At 43.3% G+C, this 20,553-nt stretch overlaps 2 protein-coding genes across 4 annotated transcripts; one reads left to right on the forward strand and one right to left on the reverse strand.

The window, feature by feature from the left end:
* The first annotated feature begins 1,639 nt into the window (after positions 1-1,639).
* On the forward strand, positions 1,640-11,917 carry RUSF1 (RUS family member 1). Its single transcript, XM_074207883.1, has 14 exons — positions 1,640-2,015; positions 2,114-2,191; positions 2,572-2,686; positions 3,703-3,748; positions 4,495-4,527; positions 4,635-4,740; positions 6,668-6,769; positions 7,626-7,696; positions 7,789-7,973; positions 8,052-8,109; positions 8,317-8,387; positions 10,995-11,138; positions 11,253-11,330; positions 11,542-11,917. The coding sequence occupies exons 1-14, from the start codon at positions 1,710-1,712 to the stop codon at positions 11,634-11,636; spliced, it is 1,488 nt and encodes a 495-aa protein (XP_074063984.1). The 5' UTR covers positions 1,640-1,709; the 3' UTR covers positions 11,637-11,917.
* SLC5A2 (solute carrier family 5 member 2) lies at positions 11,810-18,600 on the reverse strand. Of its 3 annotated transcripts, XM_074207880.1 has the most exons (14): positions 18,453-18,599; positions 17,571-17,642; positions 17,366-17,470; positions 16,445-16,609; positions 16,177-16,282; positions 14,732-14,812; positions 14,312-14,541; positions 14,097-14,232; positions 13,854-13,961; positions 13,423-13,573; positions 13,179-13,347; positions 12,819-13,034; positions 12,504-12,636; positions 11,810-12,372 (listed from the first exon to the last, which is right to left on the reverse strand). In XM_074207880.1, the coding sequence occupies exons 1-14, from the start codon at positions 18,552-18,554 to the stop codon at positions 12,152-12,154; spliced, it is 1,995 nt and encodes a 664-aa protein (XP_074063981.1). In that variant the 5' UTR covers positions 18,555-18,599; the 3' UTR covers positions 11,810-12,151. The 3 variants fall into 3 exon arrangements, with proteins under 3 accessions (XP_074063981.1, XP_074063982.1, XP_074063983.1); XM_074207881.1 differs by lacking the exon at positions 17,571-17,642 and having other exon boundaries at positions 18,453-18,600; XM_074207882.1 differs by lacking the exon at positions 16,445-16,609 and having other exon boundaries at positions 18,453-18,600.
* Positions 18,601-20,553: the final 1,953 nt, after the last annotated feature.

Genomic DNA, 20,553 nt, shown 5'->3' on the forward strand with positions numbered 1-20,553 from the left:
TATATTTCTGGTCAAAAATTGTTCCTATCAGACCCTAGTTGAGGTTTTATGTTTGGAATGTTGGCCTCTACCCTCACAAGGTCTCTCTCTCTCTCTCTCTCTCTCTCTCTCTCTCTCTCTCTCTCTCTCTCTCCTATCTATCTATCTCCTGTTATAAATCTGAAGGCTAACTCAGATGGTGTAAAACAATCTTAGTCCCCTTAATTGCCTCTCCACAGCTCTGGCTATCAAGGTAGGAGATAAAGATAGATAGAGATAAAGATAGATAGGAGATAAAGGTAGCCAGCCTTTGAAGGCAGGCTACTGCTCTGGTTATCTAGATAGGAAGCTGAATAAATTCTTAAACTTATGACATCTTAGAAAGGGAAGAACCTCAGTGTTTTATATGTCTATATCATATTTAATACAATATAAAATGTCAAGTCAGAAGAGGAAACAGTAGTCCTTGCAAATTGGATCTTTGATAGTTTTGACATAGAACAGATCTTTGGGATGGCTCAGAGAAACATAAAGTAATCAATGATACTTATGGTTCTTTGTTTAAATTCAGTAAATATTGATTATTCATTTACTTCTGTGTTGGTATCTGTAAGGATGCCATCCACCCATGGATTTTTTGGTTAAGATCCTAGACAATAAAACTTCATTTATAAAGTTAACTTTATTATTGAATTTTAGCCTAAGAAAATTATGGTTAACAACACATACTTTGTGACCTTGAGGGAGTTGCTTAACCCTGATTGCCTTGAATCCAGGATCAGCTCCAGTCATCTTGATTCATAAGTGACCACTGGAGTCAGATAACTCTGGAGGAGAAAGTGAGGCTGGTGCCTTCACACAGCAGCCCCTCCCCACTCAAATCCAATTCATGCACTTGTCACTTCCAGATAGCATCACTTCCCTGATATCATGGTCTTTTTTTTTTAATTAAAATATTTATTTGTTTTTCCAACTACATGAAAAGACAGTTTTTGCCAATGTCAGGGTCTTCTTGGAGAATTCACAAACATGATTTCTTTTGAGCTTCACAACAACAATATGAAGTGGGTCTTATTTTCTCCATTTTAGATAGGGGTAAATTGAAGCTGAAGAAGGCTAAGTCCAGGTGATAAAGCACTTTGTTAAACATAGAACTGGAACTGGGGTCCTTGTGACTGAGTTCAGGCAGGCAATAGGCCTCACAAAAATTAACAATCATTATAATATATATATATATATATATATATATATATGAAATATTTGTAACAATGGCTATATGTAATGGTTATTTGATCTAAATTCATTAAGCTTTGCAAAGCCCTTAGCATACATCATTTGGATTCTCTTAAGAGTCCTGGGAGTAAGTGTTGCTATTATCCTCATTTTAAAGAAGGGAGAGAGGTGGCTTAGATGACTTAATGGCTAGAGCACCGGCCCTGGAACCAGGAGTACCTGGGTTCAAATCCGACCTCAGACACTTCATAATGACCTGGCCGTGTGGCCTTGGGCAAGCCGCTTAACCCCATTTGCCTTGCAAAAAACCTAACAAAAAAGGGGGGGGGGATGAAAACTGCAGCTGACCTACAGGTCAGAGAGCTTAATAAGCGTTTCTTATTGGAGGTCCCGCTCTTTAATTCTATCCACCCCCTCGGCCGGCCCCCCGGGCTCCGAATGGTAATGGCCCACCCAAAGCGGGGCCCCGAGTCTCGGGCTTCGCCTTTGCGTTCGTCATGTCCTTCCCGAGTCGCCGTAGCTGTCATCCGCCACGGCCCTGGGATCCGGGCCGGAAGCACGCCGGCGCAGCCGGGCGGATGTGCGGGGTCAGAGGTCAGAGGTCCCCGCCGCTTCTCCGGAACCGAGCCGTCGGGGCCGCTGCTCCCCGCCGGAGCTTGAGCGCGGACGCCCGGGCGATGTCGGGCCGCTGCTGGGAGCGCTTCGGCTCCGGGAGCCCGCGCAGCTGCACCGTAGCCCCGGACGGGAGCCTGAGCTGGGAGGCCGGGGGCGGGCCCGGGCAAGGCCTGCGAGCGGCTCTCACGGTGACCCCCCACCCCCGCTCCGGGGGGCAGGGGCAGGGGGCCGGACTCGGGGGGAGCAGGAGGTGCCCAATAACGCCCCTTTCCCTCCACCCCTCCAGGCGGTGCTCCTGCCCCAGGGCTTCCCTGCCAGCGTCAGCCCCGACTACCTGCCGTACCAGCTGTGGGACACGGTGCAGGTTACTCCCCGCCCCCAGGAGGGGGGAGGCCGGGAGCGGGGCAGCCCTGGTGCGGCGTCCCTGACAGAGCGGGCATCGCAGGCCCCAGCCTGAACCCGCGTCTCTCTTGCCTTTTCCCAGGCTTTCTTTCCATTCTTTGCTTTAGGGCCCTATGACAGGACTGGCAGCTTGGTGTAGTGGAGCGAGCCCCGGGCTGTAAGTCAGAAGACCTTGTTTAGCTTTCGGCTTGCCCTGGTTATTCCTCATCTCTGCCTGGGCCTCTGTAAAGGGAGGGGATTTGACCAGAATGATCTCTTAAGGACCCTTAAACGATGCTATGTCAGATTCCAAGCTGGGAGAATGATGACCTTTCTCTTACCAGATATCCTTTCACCATCCAGGCTTTTGCCTCCAGCCTCACAGGCTCCTTGGCGACCCAAGCCGTCCTTCAGGGGGTTGGGGTGGGGGATGCCACTGCTTCTGTCTCAGCTGCCACCATCACTTGGCTCTTAAAAGGTGAGCTATGATTCCTGTGCCAGCCCCAAATGGACTGTATCTCTTCAGCCCTTGCGTTTCCAAGTCATTGCTTCCTTTTCTCCTTCCTATTTCAAATGCCTGTCGCTTCCCTCTTCATGACTGAGTCCCTTTCCTCCACCTGGCATTCTGGGTTGTTGTCACTAAGGAAAGGAACTCATTCAGCAGTAAGTTTACTCCCTCCAATCCATTCTGCACAGGTCTATTAAACTAGTCTTTCTCATGCACAATTTAGATCATGTTATGCCCAAGTTTATTTAAAAACCTTCAATATCTCCTCAATGCCCTCAAGGAAAGGAGTTCTTAACTTTTTTTAGTTGTAAGTCTTTGGAAGTCTGGTTAAACTATGGACCCCTTTTCAAAGTAATGTTTTTAGCTGTGTAAATTCAAAGATCCCTTCAGGTTTAGCACTCCTGACTTAGGATAATATTCAAATCTATATCTCTAGGTTTCTACCCCCCACCATTCCAACTTTGCCATTCTGACTGATCCTGTTCGTTGCACTTTCTTTCCAACAATACTAGACAGTCATTCCCATTCTTCCATATACATTTTATTCTACCTGTTAGTCAGTTTAATATGTATTAATTACCTACAGTGTCCAAGGCATTGGCCCAGTGCTAAAGAATAGGCGAAGATAAATTAGAGCCCTTAAGGAGTTTGCTTAGCTTCTATCCCTGTTTCTTCCTGTCGAAAGTTCTTAAATTTTAAAGCCAAAAGTCATTCCTCTCTTTTCCATATTCTCATATCATTGCTTGTTATACTCCCAAAGCATTTAGCACTTTTTATCTTTTAAAATAAAGTTATTTGTTAAGTTGCTTTATCCCATCTATTAAAACTGCTTCATGTGAGCAGTGATTGTGTTTTAATTATTTTTTCATCCTCTCCCCACTCCCCCAGCAATTTACACTTAATAGATGAGAAAGGGTTACTAGCTGAATGAACTAACATTGAGTTCAGGGACATTTTGACCTCATTTGCCCTCTTTTCTATCATAGATGGAACTGGTATGCTGGGGCGGATTGGTTTTGCCTGGTTGATGGGGTAAGTGAATTCATCTTTCTGGTCACATCAACAGCTTTCATAGGCAAATAATCATTGTGTCTTTTAATTCCGCATAGCTGCTACCAGTATCTTCACAGGGCTGGCCTTCATCAAAATTGTGAAGTTTGATTTGCTAGTTTCACATTTTCCCCAATCTCTTTTCAATTAGTGAATCAGTATTCCTTAATATCAATTGCAATGTCAGTATTCCTTATTCTACATCCCTTTTCTTGTTAACCCTTGCTCTAAATCACTGAAACCACTCAGTGTCTTACGAATGTTAGAACCTGGAGATAGAGAACCTTTAAAGAAGACACTGAGACCAGAGAGGCACTACCCAAAATTCACAGATAGTTCATGATAGAGTTAGAACTAGATTACCAGTCCACAACTCTCCCCAAAACACTATGTTGCCTTGGTTGTTCTCTCTCTTTTATCAGGGGAGAAAAAGTATGATAATATCAGATACATTGAGGCAAACAAATATGTTCCTTCTTCCAGTGCTGCTTGAATTTCAAAAGAAGGAATTAGAGAAGGCCGTGTTTAAACCAGAGGAATAGAACTCCAATGGTGGGGTTTAAGGCATCAAAGATAAGTCAGATGAGAGATATTTGGGGGGAAAGAAAGTCTTCCTAGGACCCTTCAAATCACATCATTTACTCTGTCTACATGTGAAACTGGCTATTACACTAGCCATAGTAAATGCTTTGTCTTGGTTCTAATGCAAACTAACCTCTCCCCTACAGGAGCAGACTGGATTGTGAGGCCAAGAAATGGAGGTAATGAGGGTATGGTGGAGAGGCACAGAGCTGGTGGGATTTGGAGGGCACACTGCATCTTTTGTTATGGAAATTCAGGACCCCTAATCTCTAACCTCTGATCCCAGGCTCTTTGCTGATGTTCTCAATGATGCAGCCATGTTCCTAGAGATTGTGGCCCCAGCATTCCCATCCTGCTTTACTCTCATTGTTTGTGTCAGCAGTTTGGCCAAGGTATTCATCTTGAAAAGAATTGGGGGATCAGTCTGTTCATGACCATTTGCATATAGCTTATTGTGGTCATAGCCCTATGTTCCTTAGCAGATTAAGAGAAGCAGAAGACATGCCCTGGAGGAGTCCAGCAGCAGCAGTAAGACACAGGGACTTGAAAGTTTAAATAAAAATGCCAGTGTATAATAAATACTCCTTTGTGGTATTGAAGTGACTCAGAATTTTCCATGTTACTGGTAGTGAAGGAGATACTTTTGGCAGAGTCTGCTATACTGACTTCATAGAGGAGCCTGAAGATTAGGAGTAAGCCATGAATTAATATAAGTAAGTGCAGAAAGGCTCCCCTAGCAAGAGAGCAACAGGGACTTTTGAGCTTAATTTTTGAAACCACAGACTTTAATATGGTGGATTTATGGTGGCATCAATGGAAGAGTGCCTATACCTCTGAATATTGAAGTGCTTAAATAAGAGAAACATGTCAGAGTTCAACACTCAAGGCAGCATGGTGCATTTGTACAGTCATGGATAGGAAGTCAGAAAACTTGTGTTCTAGTCCCATTTCTGTCACTGACTGTATGGTTGAACAAATCTTAACACCTTAGTTTCTTTAATTAAAATGAGCTAGTTGAACTAGATGATCTCTAATTAAACTTCAGAATTTTAGAATCCCTGATTTATGATCTGAGAGCTAGAGTGGTCCAAGAAGTCCGTGTATCACATGAGATTTGAATTGGGCTTTGAAAGATAGAGAGTAGTATTTAACAAGATAGAGAAGGTGAAGAAAAGCATTTTAGAGATCTTGAAATCTGGAAAACACATAATATAGACAAAGGATACATAGGAAAGCATAACCGGTGTTAATTTTTGGGGGGTGGGGGGAAGAAAAATTAGGAAGGTTAAATATCAGTGGGTTTATTTCCTACTCTTAGGGCTTCTGCTTTAAGGAAAGGAGTTTTTGATCCTGGAGGTTCTGAGAAGGGAGGGAGAGATTAGGACAGCAACTGCTAGATCCAGAATATACAGATTGACTATATCTGGCAGGAAGATGTCTATTTCATTCCTTCATTGAAGAGAAAATACTCCATATTCCTGAAGTTGGGATCCTTGAAAATCACTTGGAGGGCCCTGGTCATGGGGGATAGTGTGTATTTAATAAATATTTATTAGTCTCCTATTATGTGTAGGGGCAGAGTTGACATATTGGAGAAAGTGGTAGACTTATAGTCAGGAAGATGTGGGTTTAAGTCTCATTGACAAGGTGTTTGATCCAGAACAAGTCTTTTAATTTCTGAATTTCTCTCCTCATCTATGAAAGAGTTGGACTTGGTGATTTCTAAGGTTCTATCTTTTTCAGTCTGTAATATACTAAGTGCTCAGGATACAGATAGAAAAATACAAGATTCCAGACTATCAAGGAACTTACATTCTTTTTAATCTCTGGAATCATAGCAATAGGTTTGGTTTTTGTACTAAGCTACAGGTACTATATTGGATTCTTTCAGTCTTAGTCCTATTTTCTCTCACTAATTTAGGGAACGATTTAAGATTTCCTCCAGTTTGATGAAAGTAAGGTTATTTGACCTAAGGGGTAGGTAGGTAGTACAGTGGATAGAATGCCAGGCCTGGAGTCAGGAAGATTCTTTTTCTGGGTTCAAATCAGATCTCAGATACTTAGTAGTTTTGCAACCTTGGGCAGGTCACTTAACCCTGTTTGCTTCTATTTCTTCATCTGTAAAATGAGCTGGAGAAGAAAATGGCAAACCACAGAATCTTTGCCCAAAAAAATCCAAATAGGTCACAAAGAGTCGGACACGACTGAAAAAAGACTGAACAGAATGTTATCTAAATGTACAATGATTAGTCTTGAGACTATGATATTGTTTTATTGGACATTGAGCTATTCTTACTTTTTGTCATATTTAACTCTTAGTGCATTGTGGGAGTAGCAGGAGGAGCCACTCGGGCAGCACTGACCATGCACCAGGCCAGGAGAGACAACATGGCTGATGTTTCAGCCAAAGATGGAAGTCAGGTGAGAGCCCTGAAAAGTTGTGGCTTAATGCCATGGGGTAGGATTGGACTTGAGCCGGAATAGGAAGGGCTGAGTTGGGGATCTGTGGGAAGATAATCTAACCCTCCTTTTTGGAGGAGGAGCAGTGTCTGTGAGTCTGATAAGGTCTGATAAACTAATCTAGACATAGCCAAATGTGATGGTTTCTTTCACTGACAGAGGAACCACCTAGCAGATTAACAGCTTGTCCTCCCAAATTTCTTCCCATGTGAGATTAACTGGAGGGTAGAGGATAGGTCTAGAACATGTCAGATCTAAACCTGGAAATTGAGAGTTAAGAGTCCATTCTCCCTAGTGTTAGTAGTGCATTAGTGGATTTTATAGCTAAACTGAGAACCCATCCAGGTGTGAAGCTGTTCCAGACAATACTCTTGTAGCTGCCTGAGGACAGTGAGCTTCATTTGACACCTAAACAGTTAAACTTCTGTAAATATTTCTTTGTTGTACTTTTTTTTTTGTTTGAATTGTCAACTTATAATTTAATAAAAAAAAGTATCAGCTCTCCAAAGTTAAAAATCTAAGGAACTGAGTGGATTGACTGAAGCGTAGTCTGATGCATTTAGAACTAGAAGGTATCTTCAAGAAGCAAATCTAAATGATGATAGAGCTAGGCAGGCAACTTATGGTCATATTTTTAAAGATACTTGAATTGCAGATTAAGAAATTTGCCCTATATCTTGTAGAATATGGAGTCCGAAGGGAGCTTCTTGAATTGAGGAATGACATGGTGAAGGCTGTGTTTTAAAAAGATTAATCTGGCATGTCAGAACTGCTGGTGTGACATTTTTCCTTTCTGCTAACTTCTGTTCTAATGCAGGAGACTTTGGTGAACTTGGCAGGGCTGCTGGTCAGTCTTTTGCTTCTTCCTCTAGTATCTGAACGGCCAAGGTGAGATTCTAGGGGAAATCACAAAGGAGGGAGAGTAAATTCCTTGTTTTGTCTCCTTGTCTTCTACCTCTGGTCTCATTTTCTTTTCCTAGTCTCAGTCTTGCTGCCTTCTTCCTTTTCACCATCCTCCATCTCTATGCCAACTTCCGAGCAGTTCGGGCTGTCATCATGGAAACGTTCAATGAAGCTCGACTTTACCTTGTCTTAAAGCACTTTATTCAGTGGGGAAAGGTCTTAACACCCCCCTTAGCCAATCGTATGGAACCACTGTGGACAGGTGACACTTCCCCTCCTCTTTCTCTCATTTACCCTAAACCCAGTCTCTGCTGAACATCCTGACCCTGGCTCCCTACAGGTTGCCACCCTACCCTGTCTCTGTCCCTGGGTGTACCTCTGCACAGTCTGGTCTCAAGGTGAGTGAGACTCTTCCCTTTCTCTCCTTGCCCTCTTCTCCCATGCACCTGTTAATCCCATATAAGTACCTTGCATTTCTTCGCCACTTGAGGCCCTTGCCCAGTCCCTCTCCTTGGGCTTCCAGCCCAATCATATCCCTCACCTACAGCCACCCTAATGGCACTTTCTCCTCTCCCATATACCCCTCACATTTTTTCTTTCCTTAGTGCCTTTGAACTACAGCAAGTGAGTGAGGGACACCAACAACCCTACCTCTTGCGCTGGGACCAGTGCCAAGGTGAGAGGGGGTAGAAAGCAAGATAGGCTAGGGGAGGAAGAGGAAGGGTAAAGGAATGAAGCTTTAGATAGTTTATTTGTTTGTTTTTTTAAGAACATAAAAATATCTGCCTTTAATAATAGCTTGATCAGTCAAAGATATAGGTAGATAGATCTGATTGAACGATTGACCCCAAAGAAATATTAAGATCAGTGTCAACCTGGATGGAGGCCTTTGGTGCTAGAAGGCTTTCTAATCTAATTGATATTTTATCTTCCTCTTAGATGAAGTATATGACAGGGCATATATCACCTGAGCAATTAGGTGGTACAGTGAGTAGAGTGCCAGGCCTGGGGTTAGGATCAAGAGTAGTACACAACTGAAAACAGCTAAATAACAACTATGTCACGTTGGATGATGTTGCAAAGCTAAGAAAGATACCATTATTGAATGATGACCAGAATTCAAAAGATTTCAGATTTTGTACAAAATGTACAATGGCAAGATAGAAGTAGTGGACACCACAGAAGAGACCAGGGCAGGAGGAGGGCTGGACATGGCTACCAGTGCCATAGGAGAATTCTGGGATGAGGCAGTCCAGTTCCATCAGGAGGCCCCCAACTAACCCCCAGAGAAGGCACCCTGGAAAAGAGGAAGGAACATGGCCTCCAGGAACCTTAGGGAAGGTTTTACGTAGTCATGTAGGATTGAGTAAAAACCTTGAGGGATGAGCAGGGAAGAAGAGAAGGGGCAGTTAGGTGGTGCAGTGGATAGAGCACCTGTCCTGGAGTCAGGAGGACCTTTCAAATTTGGCCTCAGCTCAATAATTACCTAGCTGTCACTCAACCCCATTGTCTTACAAAAAAGCAAAAAGAGGAAAAAGAAAAATGGGCTGAAACAACAATTCTCAAGTGGATGTTTCCTCCAACAATGTAGTTAACAGTTTATCTATACCTATCTATCCTGAGCTGCTCTTGGCCTTTCCTTCCTTAATTAAGATTGTTATGTTGAGTGGCAGCTAGGTGGTACAGTGGATAGAGCACTAGCCCTGAAGTCAGGAGTATTTGAGTTCAAATCTGGTCTCAGATACTTAATAATTACCTAGCTGTGTGGCCTTGGGCAAGTTACTTAACCCCATTGCCTTAAATAAAAAAAAAAATTAAAAAGATTGTCATATGGGGTCCCAACCAATATGCTAGGAACCTTCTTTACTTTCATCTAATTCAGGAATGTGCCAGGAAAGCAAACCAGTAATGACATGCTTTGTTCCATTTTTTTCAGAGTTTTTTATTTGCTGTATGTTATAGCCTATTTTTCTCACTCTGGCTCTGAGTGATATTATTTCAAAGATTGTTAGTGTTCTGTGACTCAAAGCCAAAGGACTAACTGAAACAGAAAAAAAACAAATAAGAGTAGATCACAGGGGGCAGCTAGGTGGCGCAGTGGATAGAGCACCAGCCCTGGAGTCAAGAATATTTGAGTTCAAATCTAGTCTCACACACTTAATAATTACCTAGCTGTGTGACCATGAGCAAATCACTTAACCCCATTGCCTTGCAAAAAAAAAAAAAAAAAAGAATAGATGACAGATCATCTTTGTCATAAGGACTAGGTAAGGGAGATACAAGATAGCAGTTTGTATGAAAAAAGACCTGAAGATTTTAATTGACCACAAGTTGGACATGAATGGGTCAATAACCATTGTGAGCTCATGACACATGAACTTAATGAACAATTCATAAAGCCCTTTCCAGGCATAAAAGTCAGTGGAGCTAATAATGCTTCTGTGACTTAGACATATGTGTGTGTGTGTGTATATATATATATATATATATATATATATATATATATATACATACATACTTTCTTGGTTTTCATTGCCTCTTGGAAGTTATAAATTCTGTGACTTTATTCTCTTCTGTAGATTATATATTCTCTTTTTAGTAGACTTCAGAGCTCCCCCAGGCCTCTTTATTATAATCAAGAATTTGAGCAGTGGATAGAGCATTGGCCTTGGAGTCAGGAGTAGCTGAGTTCAAATCTGGCCTCTGACACTTAATTACCTAGCTGTGTGGCCTTGGGCAAGTCACTTAACCCCCACTGCCTTTTCCTTTGTACGTTGTCTTTCATCATATCCCCTTTCAGTTTTCATCATTTTAGATGAAAGAAGCCTAATTCTTCTGTTCTAGTCTCACAAAACAATAAATCACTTTTCTTTCTCTTCCCCCAAGACTCTGAAATTATTCTTCCAAGGATCTTTTTTCAGTCATTATTAGACATGCAATCAAAAAAAAAGATTTGTTAATTGTATAAGGCGGTTGTATGCTAGATGCATGGGTGTAAAACATAGCCCTATCCTCAAGGTACTTAACAGATGTGTCTGGGGAGATATGTGTATGCACACAAAAATGATGCTTGAAAATGTAAGTTAAAATCAAAGAAGAGAGCTAAGGCAATTAGGGAAGGTTTTACGAAGAATGTAGGATTGAGTAAAGCCTTAAGGAATGAGCAGGGAAGAAGAGAACATTCCAGGGGCAAAACCATAGAGGTAGGGAAGTGTATAATGCATGTCCTAGAGATGAGACCAGTGTGCCAGGCTAGTAGTAACTTTTACCTCTGTCTCTATAGGTCAAATCCAGGTGACTTTAGGCCAGGAAGTAAGTGCTGGGGTCATTCTGAGGGCAGCAACACATGGACTTTTGTTGGCGGCACTATTGGAGGATGTTCCCCTTACAGAAGACCTGGAGATCCTGAGGGATCAAATCAGGGCAGGTGAAAGCTGAGGGTTGTTTAGGAGGGGGATGGGGGCAGGGCAGTGAAGTGGACAGCAGGAAGAGAGAAGGGCTGGTTCTGAGGGATGATCTGGCTTTTGTTTTGGTCCTATAGCCCCTGAAGGAGACAATTGGACCATCGTCAAGGAAACTTACCAGATCCTTGATAGGCTCTACCCCAAATTCTTGAAAGGTAATAAGATCCATATTCTTCTTTAACCATCCTACATCAAACTGGGAATTTGAGGGTGCTGTCATCTAATCTTAGCTCTTTGACTTACTCATTGTGTGACCACAGCAAATTGCTTCTTTTTTTTCTGAACTTGCTTTCTTGGCTTTAAAATGGGAGGGGGAAGTGAGTGGTAGGGTTGATCAGTGGATTATGAGGGACTCTTCCTCAGCAGAACTACAAGCTGTAGGCTGGGAGACAGAGCATCATCTATTGGAGGTGGATGAGTGGCGAGCTGCATGGCCCCAGTGGGAGAAGAAGACTTTGTGAGTGCTGCTGCCATCATCAAGCTCTAAACCGAGCCAGTCAGGGGCCAGGAATGCTCTAGAATTGAATCAAAGGAATAAGGATTCCAGAGAAAACAAACTGCTCTTGTGGAAGAAACTTCCCTTTCAGCACCTTCTCCACTTTCTTTGGGCGGGAAAACTTTTGTGCTTCCATTTTAAAAATGACATTGGACTCTCCAGATGTATGTTAAATTTTATTTTTAGTCAATCCCTAAGCAGCCTTGTTTTAAGCTGACATATAATAAAAATGATGTTCGTTGATAATGTGTGGTGATGGAGAGAACAGATCAAAATGAACCAGTCTTCATATCAGGATTCCTTTATACTTCTCTGGATCTATGGTTCCCCTTCCTCCTCCCCCAGTGGCTAATGGTAGATTCTAACAGTGTCAGTGCTGAAGTTGCCTGGTACCCCCACAGCAGAGTTGCCCTCCCCAACCCCTCACAACAGAGAGACACAGGGATGCATTGGATTGCTGGTGTTCCAACACCAAGGGTCTTAGGCATAAAAACCCCAGAGGAAGACTGCCACTGCCATCATGAGCAATGCATTAAGGTTGACAATTCGAGCCCAGTGGGGGTCCTCAGTAATGTCTTCCAATTGCTGGGCTCTTGTTTCCTCAGCTGTGGGAGGTGGGGAGCTACTTGGGCCACTTCCTGTCATCCCACAGAACCAGAGTAAGCAGTGACGGAGTAGACCAGGGGTTGCAGCTGGGGTTTCTGAAGGAAAAGAAAATTCAGTGCTCTGCATATTGAGATTCCCACTCTGCCAAGGAAAGTAAAAACCAGCCCCTCTCCCCTGTATTTGCAGACTTAGGACTGGTTTTTGTCCTCAGTCCCCAGTGGCCTACCATCCATCTCTACTGCATGCTCTAGCTGGCCATTCTGCACAGGAAATTCAGGGGGCCTTGTCTCCTGCTCATCCATATCCAGGTCCTCCCGTTCTTCTTTACTGTGACGGAGACTGAACACAAGGCGGTGAAGCTAAAAGAAGAAGGGGTTGTAAATTCATTTGTTCATTGGATTTACTCATTCCAAGTTCAGGACATCATGGTGAATACTGATACTAGTTAAGACTTGGTACCTTCCTGTAGGTCATTCAGTCCATGAGGAAAGAGGTGCTGAGTTTCTAGGAAAAAGGGAAACATCCAAACTGGTCCACTTACATGCTTTTGGGGGATGGGTGTTGTGCAGAAGGATATAGTGAGGATTAAGATGCAGGAACAGACAAAAAGTACAATGGCAAAATAGAGGTAGTGGACACCACAGAAGAGACCAGGGCAGGAGGAGGGCCGGACACAGCTACCAGTGCCATAGGAGAATTCTGGAATGAGGCGGGCCAGTCCCATCAGGAGGCCCCCAACCAACCCCCAGAAGGCACCCTGGAAAAGAGGAAAGGGATTGCTCTTTAAACATGGCCTCCAAACCCAGGAACCCTTCCCTCAACTTTTCTAGTCCCAAGTGCCTGCCCCTAGACCTAGATTTCTGACCCAAGTCCCCTTTATGTCTATGTTTCTGAAGCTTACTGGTTCATTGACCCTGGGCACAAAGAGGGCAAGAATGAATACTGCAGACACTGGTGGGGCCAGGTAGCTGGAGATAGATTGCATGTAGTCAAAGAGCTGACCACCTTGGGCAGCCTGGACCACGGGGAGCCATGCAATTGAGACTGCAACAATAAATAGCACCCAGAGCCTAGGAAGGAGAACAGAAAGATCAGGACTCTGGACCCAAGTTTGTCATAAGAGGGGCTAAGGGCTGGGTTCTCACCGGCCCACCAGTAGCAGCTCTTTATCTCCAGCTCGGGGTCGGAGCCTTGTGTAAATATCCATAGTGAAGAGAGTGCTGCTGCTGTTGAAGATGGAGGCCAGGGAGCTCATGAGTGCAGCCAACATGACAGCCAGCATTAGGCCACGAAGACCTAGGTAGGGAGGAAATGATAATCAAGTGAAAACTCTGAACTAGACCCACAGGGCAGGTAGTGAGCTGGTGGTAAGAGCTTTCACCAAGAGGAAGCCTGGGTGGTGGTTCCAGCTTTACCATAACTCATCTGGTAACTCTAGGTAAGCCACTTTCCCTTTTTGAACTTCCATTTCCTCTTCTGTAATAGCCAGCTGGATCTGATCTATAAGGACCCTTGCAGTTCTAATATTCTGGGCCTAACACAGATGTCTCCAACATTCTTCTCACTCCCAGCTCACCGTTTGGCATGAGTTTCACCACCAGTAGGGGATAGGCAATGTTGGAACAGCCAACCTCGGTACCACAGATCTGCTTACACACTTCTGGAGCCACACATGCCACCTTATCTAGGAGAGGACCAAACAAAGCTAGAGAAGACCAGGTCCTGATAGGGAAGTTGGGCATGCATATGCTTGAACTTGGACCTGGAAGGATAAGGACAGCTGAATCCTAAGGTCAGAGTGGAGTTGAGGTGCTGTTACCTGGGAAGAGAATTCGGCTAATCATTCCTGGCATGACCATCAGGAACATAGGTAGCAGCTTCAGGTAACCACACAGGATACAGCCAGCCTTAATGTGGGTCAAGTTCTTTCCTGCCAGGCATCTCTGTACAATGACCTGAGACATGAAGGAGATCCCTTTACTCAGGTCCAGTTCTCAGACCCCAGCATTGCTATCCACTCCTTCTTCAGCTTACCTGGTCACTGCACCAGTACCAGCTAGAGACAATGGTGAGCCCCACTAGTAGGGCTGGCCAAGGTAGGTCCCCAGTCACTGGGTGCCGAAGAAGGTGGAAGGAGTCAGCACGGGGCTGGTAGCAGGAGGGAGAGATGTTGCCCACCATGGGGTCCTCAGAAAAGGTTTGTGTGGTCTTGGCTTCCAAGTACTTGTTGAAGAGACCTGTATACCCGCCCACCTCATTGAAGGCTGGCATAGGGACAGAGGACAGTCAGAAGGCCTGGCTCACAGATTTGCCCTTTCCCAGGGATCTATATTTTTCCTATTGAGGACCCAAGCTTCCTTTTCCCCTTAAAAGTTCCAACTCTTTTTGAGAAATTGAGGCAATTAGCCTTTAGTTCCCACCCTCCCCAGAACTCAGGGTTCTGTTCTGCCATACCGTAGCCCATGAGAATGAATGCTCCCCCAAGAATGACGAAAGTTTGAACAGTATCTGTGTACATCAGTGCAGCCAGGCCCCCTAGAAAGAGAATGGAGTCAAAAGACAGGCCTTCCATTTCCCTTCCCCTCCCCTTCTCCTTCCCTCAAAAGTAATGATAGTTTTATAATTTCTAAGGCACTTGTACATCTCTAATTTCATTTGCTCCTCATAGCCACCTGGTAGGACAGGGGTTGTTTTTTCTCATTGACATATAAGAAAATTAGGGGTTGCTTTAGTTAGGGGTACTACATTTTAAAAAGGACTTTGACAGCTAGAGCATGGACAAATAACATGAATAAGAATGATGAGGGAACTAAAAATCCTCCCATTGCTTGACAGAACTGGGAGTGTTTAACCCATAAAAGATAGGATGGAGAAACATGATTAAATCTGAATATTTGGATGACTGGTAAATGGAAGAGTTCTTTTATTTGACTCCTAGAGTTCAGTACCAGGAGCAACAAGGAAAAAAGAGAAGATTCTGTCTAAATTAAAGTTATCCAAAAAGAGGAAGAGGCTGTTTCAAGAGTTTCCTGTAGCTGAAAGTCTTTGAGATAAGGATGAATAACTACTTCAGAATATTTGCAAAGGGAATAATTTCCATTCAGGTTAAGATTGGATTCAGTTAGAGTTCCTAATCTTTTTTGTATTATAGTTACCTTTGGGAGTCTGGGTCAAACCTCTGGACCCTTTCACAGAGTAGTGATTTTAAATGCATAAACTATATAGGATTGCAAAGAAGATCAATAATAAAAAAAATAAAATGTCCCAGATTAAGATCCCCTGGGCCAGATGTCCTTTGAGAGGCTTTTCCATTTGAGATTCTGAGGCTGAGGGAGGTGCTTTGCCCAAGGTCCCACAAAAGGTCAAGCTAGCACAAAGGACTTTTGTCTTTTTGTTTGTTTTGTTTTTTTCTACTGAACCATATGGCCTCCCTTTTGTCTTAGATCTGTGTCATGCCATTTTATGCTAGATCATAACCCCTTTGACCCCAGGCAGTCTTGTTGGATCTGGAGTCTGAATCCTGAATGCTACTTACCAACCCCTGAAGAACTTTGGGCAAGTCATTTCCCCTCTCCAGGCCTCAGTTTTCTCATCTGAGAACCCTTTCAGCACTATAATCCATGATTCTTGGGACCATTACCCATAGCACCAGAAACCATTTGGCTTGGGACATCTGTTGCTTTATTTGGAATCCAACAGACAGAGAAGGAGCTCTGAACCTGACCTATCATTCAAGCCCACTGATAAAGAGAAAACCTCCTTGCCTGGACATGTGGTTGTCAAGAGATGAGGGGATTCTTGTTCCTTCTCCCTTCTAGGATTTTCTTGGTTGTTATACTTTGGTCCCACCTGACTCTTGGAGGCCCTCCTCCTTATTGGCAGACAACTGCCTTACCTACCTGTTACTGTGTAGACCATAGTGATGCCCAGTAGGGCAATAACGGAGGCATAAATGTTCCACCCCAGAGCCTGCTGAATGAACACAGCCCCAGAAAACATGTCTACCTGGGAGGAGAAAGGAAGGTTGGATCAGTAGGAGAAACAGGAGGATTTAGGCATCTTTTCCTCCAGGATTTAGTCATTCAGGACACATCATAACCCTCTTCTCAACATGATAGCCATGCTGCCTCCCATCCCAACCACCATTTCTGCATGGTTGACTCCTACAGAGATTTTGGTGAAGATGTAGAGGAAGAGTGAGAGCACTGAAAGGTAGAGGCGAATTCGATTTCCCCCAAAGCGCTTTCTCAGGTATTGGGGCATAGTGATGACTCCTGCCGTCAGGTACACTGGTGCAAACAGCCAGCCCAGGAGCAGCACCACAAAGAGGGCCTGGGGATTAAAATTAAAGGGTTTTTAGAAGGGGACCATTACCTGGAGGAGGAGGTTTGGGGAACCAGGTCTTTGAGTAATATAAACCTGAGTAAAATGTAATTGGGAAATGTTTAAATGTTTAAAAGAATAAATAAAAATACAACAGAATATAGATAATGTTAATTTTCCTAAGTTAGTATGTGACCTACAGGGATATATCTTTATTTGAGTTTTGATACCACTGCTGTAGTGAGTCCAGGGCTCCAGAAGGAAAAGATTCAGATCCAGGATTGATGAGAACTGAGTTCAGTTCAGGGATTGTTTAGGTGACAGGAAGCAGAGAGGTCAATACAACAAAGCTTAATGTGGACAGATGGGAAGGTCCCCCTTAAAATGGGGGTAGGGGGAGAGGAGGCTGGGCATCGATCCTGTGACTTTTCAAAGTTTATATAGACCATCTTGTCTATCCACTTTCCTCTGTAAAAGAATGTCCTTCACAATCTGAAGGTTTCAGGTGGGTATTTGGAAAGCTTCCATGGAAGGAGAAGCCAGAGAAACCTTCCTCATCTTTTACCCCTTTCCTCCTGTCTCAGATTCTAGATGAGAAAGTTCAACCTCAGATCTAATGTTTAGGCTTTTTGCTATATGGGCCTTTACCTCCATCTCTGTGAGTCAATCTTCCCCAGAGATATAGAAGGTAGTTCCCACAGGGCAATAGTACTAATAATCCCTAGAAGAGGGTGAGACTGGAAAAGAAAAGGGATCGAAGCTCACATTCCACTCAAACCCTGCCACAGCTAGTCCACTTGCTGCACCTGTCCCAGCCAGGCCCACAAAATGTCCACTTCCAATGTTGCTGGCAAAGAGAGAGGCTCCAACCTGCAGGAATTGGGATGGGAAGAGACTTTAGTCAAGGAAAATAATCTCACCCAAATCCTGTCCCATGATATCCCATCCCTTTTCCAAAGTCCCTTCTTACCGGCCACCATATCATATTTCTCCCAGCCAAAAAGTACCCTCCAATGGTCCCCCGGTTTGTTCGGCACATGGACTAGGAGAGAAAGTGGGGGAAGACTGCGGCTAACTGAGGAGTAGGGCATAATTGCTGAGTAGAACTTGAGGAACAGTCAAGAGGACTGCATCTTAGAGGGTGGGGAGTGAGGACACAGATGGGGGAAGGGGTTGGGCTAATGGGATCATCTATTTGTACCTCATTAACGTCCTCATCACATTCCTCAGCCTTGTCTCAGACTGAATATTAACTCCTCTTCCAGTCTTCAGCCCTAGCCACATGATCTTAGAAGCATAAGATGTTAGTGCTGAAAGACACCTTAAAGAGCCAGACTCTTATTTTTTAGAAAAGGAAAGTGAGACTGGTGGAGATTTAATGACCAGCCCAGGGTTACACAGTAAGTGGCAAAGTCAGGATTTGAACTTAGGTCCTCTGGTTCCAAATCCAGGTTTTTTTTTAAAAAAAAATTATATCAAATTTCCTATCCAGCTCCTACCCAGATCCCCCATAATTTGGAAGACAGTCTTTCAATTCTCAGTCTATGTCTTTCTCCTTCAGTGACACAGGCTTAAAAGTGCAGTGGACTGGAGGTTGAAAGATCAGAATCGAAATCCTGGTCCTACCATTCATTTGTTTTATCACCTTGGGCAGATCACTTCTCTCTGACCTTCAGTTTTCTAAAGGTTGCACTGTGTAACCTATCAGGTTCTTTCCAACACCAACATTTTAGTTTTTTAAGACCCTAGGTGTCCTGTTCCTTATCCCCTCCCATCTTCTATTCTGTACTCTCCTTCCTCTGTCCTCCCCATCACCCTGAGCTCAAGACATAATAACCCTTTGGCCTCTCACCCACAGTCCGACCCCGATGACCAAAAGGAAGTAGCCAGCGATGACAATGATGTCTGCTGGGTTGTCAATGAGATTCCTCGAATCTGCTGTGCTCTCCTCCATGATTCCTCAGCTCTGCCTCTAATCCTGTCTGGGTACTGGCCTCCCCCTGACTCCAAGAGAGGTGACTCCACCCTCCAAAGGTTTAATGGTTACCTTGGGGGATTGGAGCCAAGAAGTCCCCATCTGGCATTCTCCTGTGGCTGGTACCCCTACCCTCATCTTGGAGAAGGCCTCATGCTCAGTAGTAATAAAGGCCAGGATATTGTTTGGGTGGGATTCATGCTGATGACTGAATCTGGAGAGGAGACAAACAGATTAAGGATAAACCAGATCTATAAAGAACATTGAGTCATACAAAAAACCAAGTGGGTGTCCATAGATTGGAGAATAGCTTTAAAAAATTGTGGTATATAAGTGGAATACTAATAAAAGTTAAGAAGCAACAAATATGAGGAATTTAGAGACACATGGGTAGATATAAACTGCTGTGGAATAAAGTAAGCAGAACCAGGAAAACTATAAAATGACCTTAATGATGTAAATGAAAAGAGCAATATGTAATAAATTAATCTCAGTCCCTGAAAAAGATGAGGAAATTCACCTCCTTTTATTGGGGTGTTGGGGAGTGAGTATGAGTGAACTTATATATATTCTCTTATGGGTTGATGTTTTGGATAACCCCTTTTTGGTGTTTTCTTGGCAAAGATAATGGAGTGGGGGATTTGCAGTTTCCTTTCCCAGATCATTTTACAGATGAGAAAATTGAAGCAAACAGGTTAAGTGACTTGCCCAGGGCCGTAAATGTCTGAGACCTGATTTGAACTCAGGAAGAGGAGTCTCCCTGACTCCAGGCCTAGCATTTTATCCACTGTACTACCACCTAGCTGCTTTGGGGTGTGTGTATCAGTTGGTTTTTGTTTTACTAATCCTCTCCCCCCCATTTTGTTACAAGAGAAGTTTCACTAAGTTGAGAGGGGGATAGACTCTCTGGAAATGACTATGATATAAAAAGACCTCAATTTTTGTTTAAAAGACTGCATCTGGGGACGGCTAGGTGGCGCAGTGGATAAAGCACAGGCCCTAGAGTAAGGAATACCTGGGTTCAAATCCGGCCTCAGACACTTGATAATTACCTAGCCGTGTGGCCTTGGGCAAGCCACTTAACCCCATTGGCCTTGCAAAAAAAAAAAAAAAAACTAAAAAAAATACAAAAAAAAAGACTGCATCATAAATTTATGTATTTATTTGTTTGACGACCTTTACTGAGCTCCTGTGCAGGTCAATTGTAGATCACCTGGGAGACACTGATATGATTAAACTATCAACCTCAGTCCTCAGTCTATCAGGAAAGAGAATATGCATTTCTGTTCTGAGATATTCCAGCCATTCTTAAAATTCATCATAACCAAAGCTCATTTAGTCCTCCTAACTTCCCTATCTCCATTGGTCACACCACCATCTTTTCATTTACATAGACTTGAAGTCTCAGATTCATTATTATATTTTTCCTCTTCCTCACCCCACACATACATTTAGTCCCTTCATGCTGTTGATTCTACCTCATTATTATCTCTCATGTTGTCTCTTCTTTTCTATTCCCATGGATAGGATAACAATTCAAGTCCTCATTGCTACTACTAGAAATATTAATAGCTTCCTACTTGGTTTTCCTTTTTTCCAGTCTCTTCCACAATCTTTCCTATAATCACGGACACAGTAATCTTTCTAAATCACATCTCTAAACATATCTGTCCTTGCTCAGGAGGCTTCAATGGCTTCTTCTTTAGTGAGTAGTTAGGTATAACATAAGGACAGAGTACTAGACTTGGAGTTAGAAAGAATGAAAATAATATATTTAAAACACTTTTCAAACCTTAAAGTATTATGTAATATTTCATATAATTATGTAATAATTATAGAAATGTTAGCTATTACATTTCTTACCTACTTTAAAAAAATCAAAGTTACATAATGTAGCTTTCAAGGTCTTCTAACTAATTCCAACTAATATTTCCACCTCTCTCTCTTACAAATACCCCAAATTACATAAGTCATTCAT

The sequence above is a fragment of the Macrotis lagotis genome, chromosome X, assembly GCF_037893015.1.
Source record: "Macrotis lagotis isolate mMagLag1 chromosome X, bilby.v1.9.chrom.fasta, whole genome shotgun sequence".
NCBI lineage: Eukaryota > Metazoa > Chordata > Mammalia > Peramelemorphia > Peramelidae > Macrotis > Macrotis lagotis.

Bases quoted from the DNA above. Each gene is read 5' to 3' on its own strand.
- RUSF1 (XM_074207883.1), top strand. From the start codon at position 1,710: ATGTCCTTCCCGAGTCGCCGTAGCTGTCATCCGCCACGGCCCTGGGAT. The intron at 2,192-2,571 runs GTTACTCCCCGC...TTCACCATCCAG, and splicing joins AGCTGTGGGACACGGTGCAG to GCTTTTGCCTCCAGCCTCAC. The intron at 3,749-4,494 runs GTAAGTGAATTC...TCTCCCCTACAG, and splicing joins GGTTTTGCCTGGTTGATGGG to GAGCAGACTGGATTGTGAGG.
- SLC5A2 (XM_074207880.1), bottom strand. From the start codon at position 18,554: ATGGAGGAGAGCACAGCAGATTCGAGGAATCTCATTGACAACCCAGCA. The intron at 17,643-18,452 runs GTGAGAGGCCAA...TTTCTCTCCTAG, and splicing joins TCATCGGGGTCGGACTGTGG to TCCATGTGCCGAACAAACCG. The intron at 17,471-17,570 runs GTAAGAAGGGAC...CAATTCCTGCAG, and splicing joins GAAATATGATATGGTGGCCG to GTTGGAGCCTCTCTCTTTGC.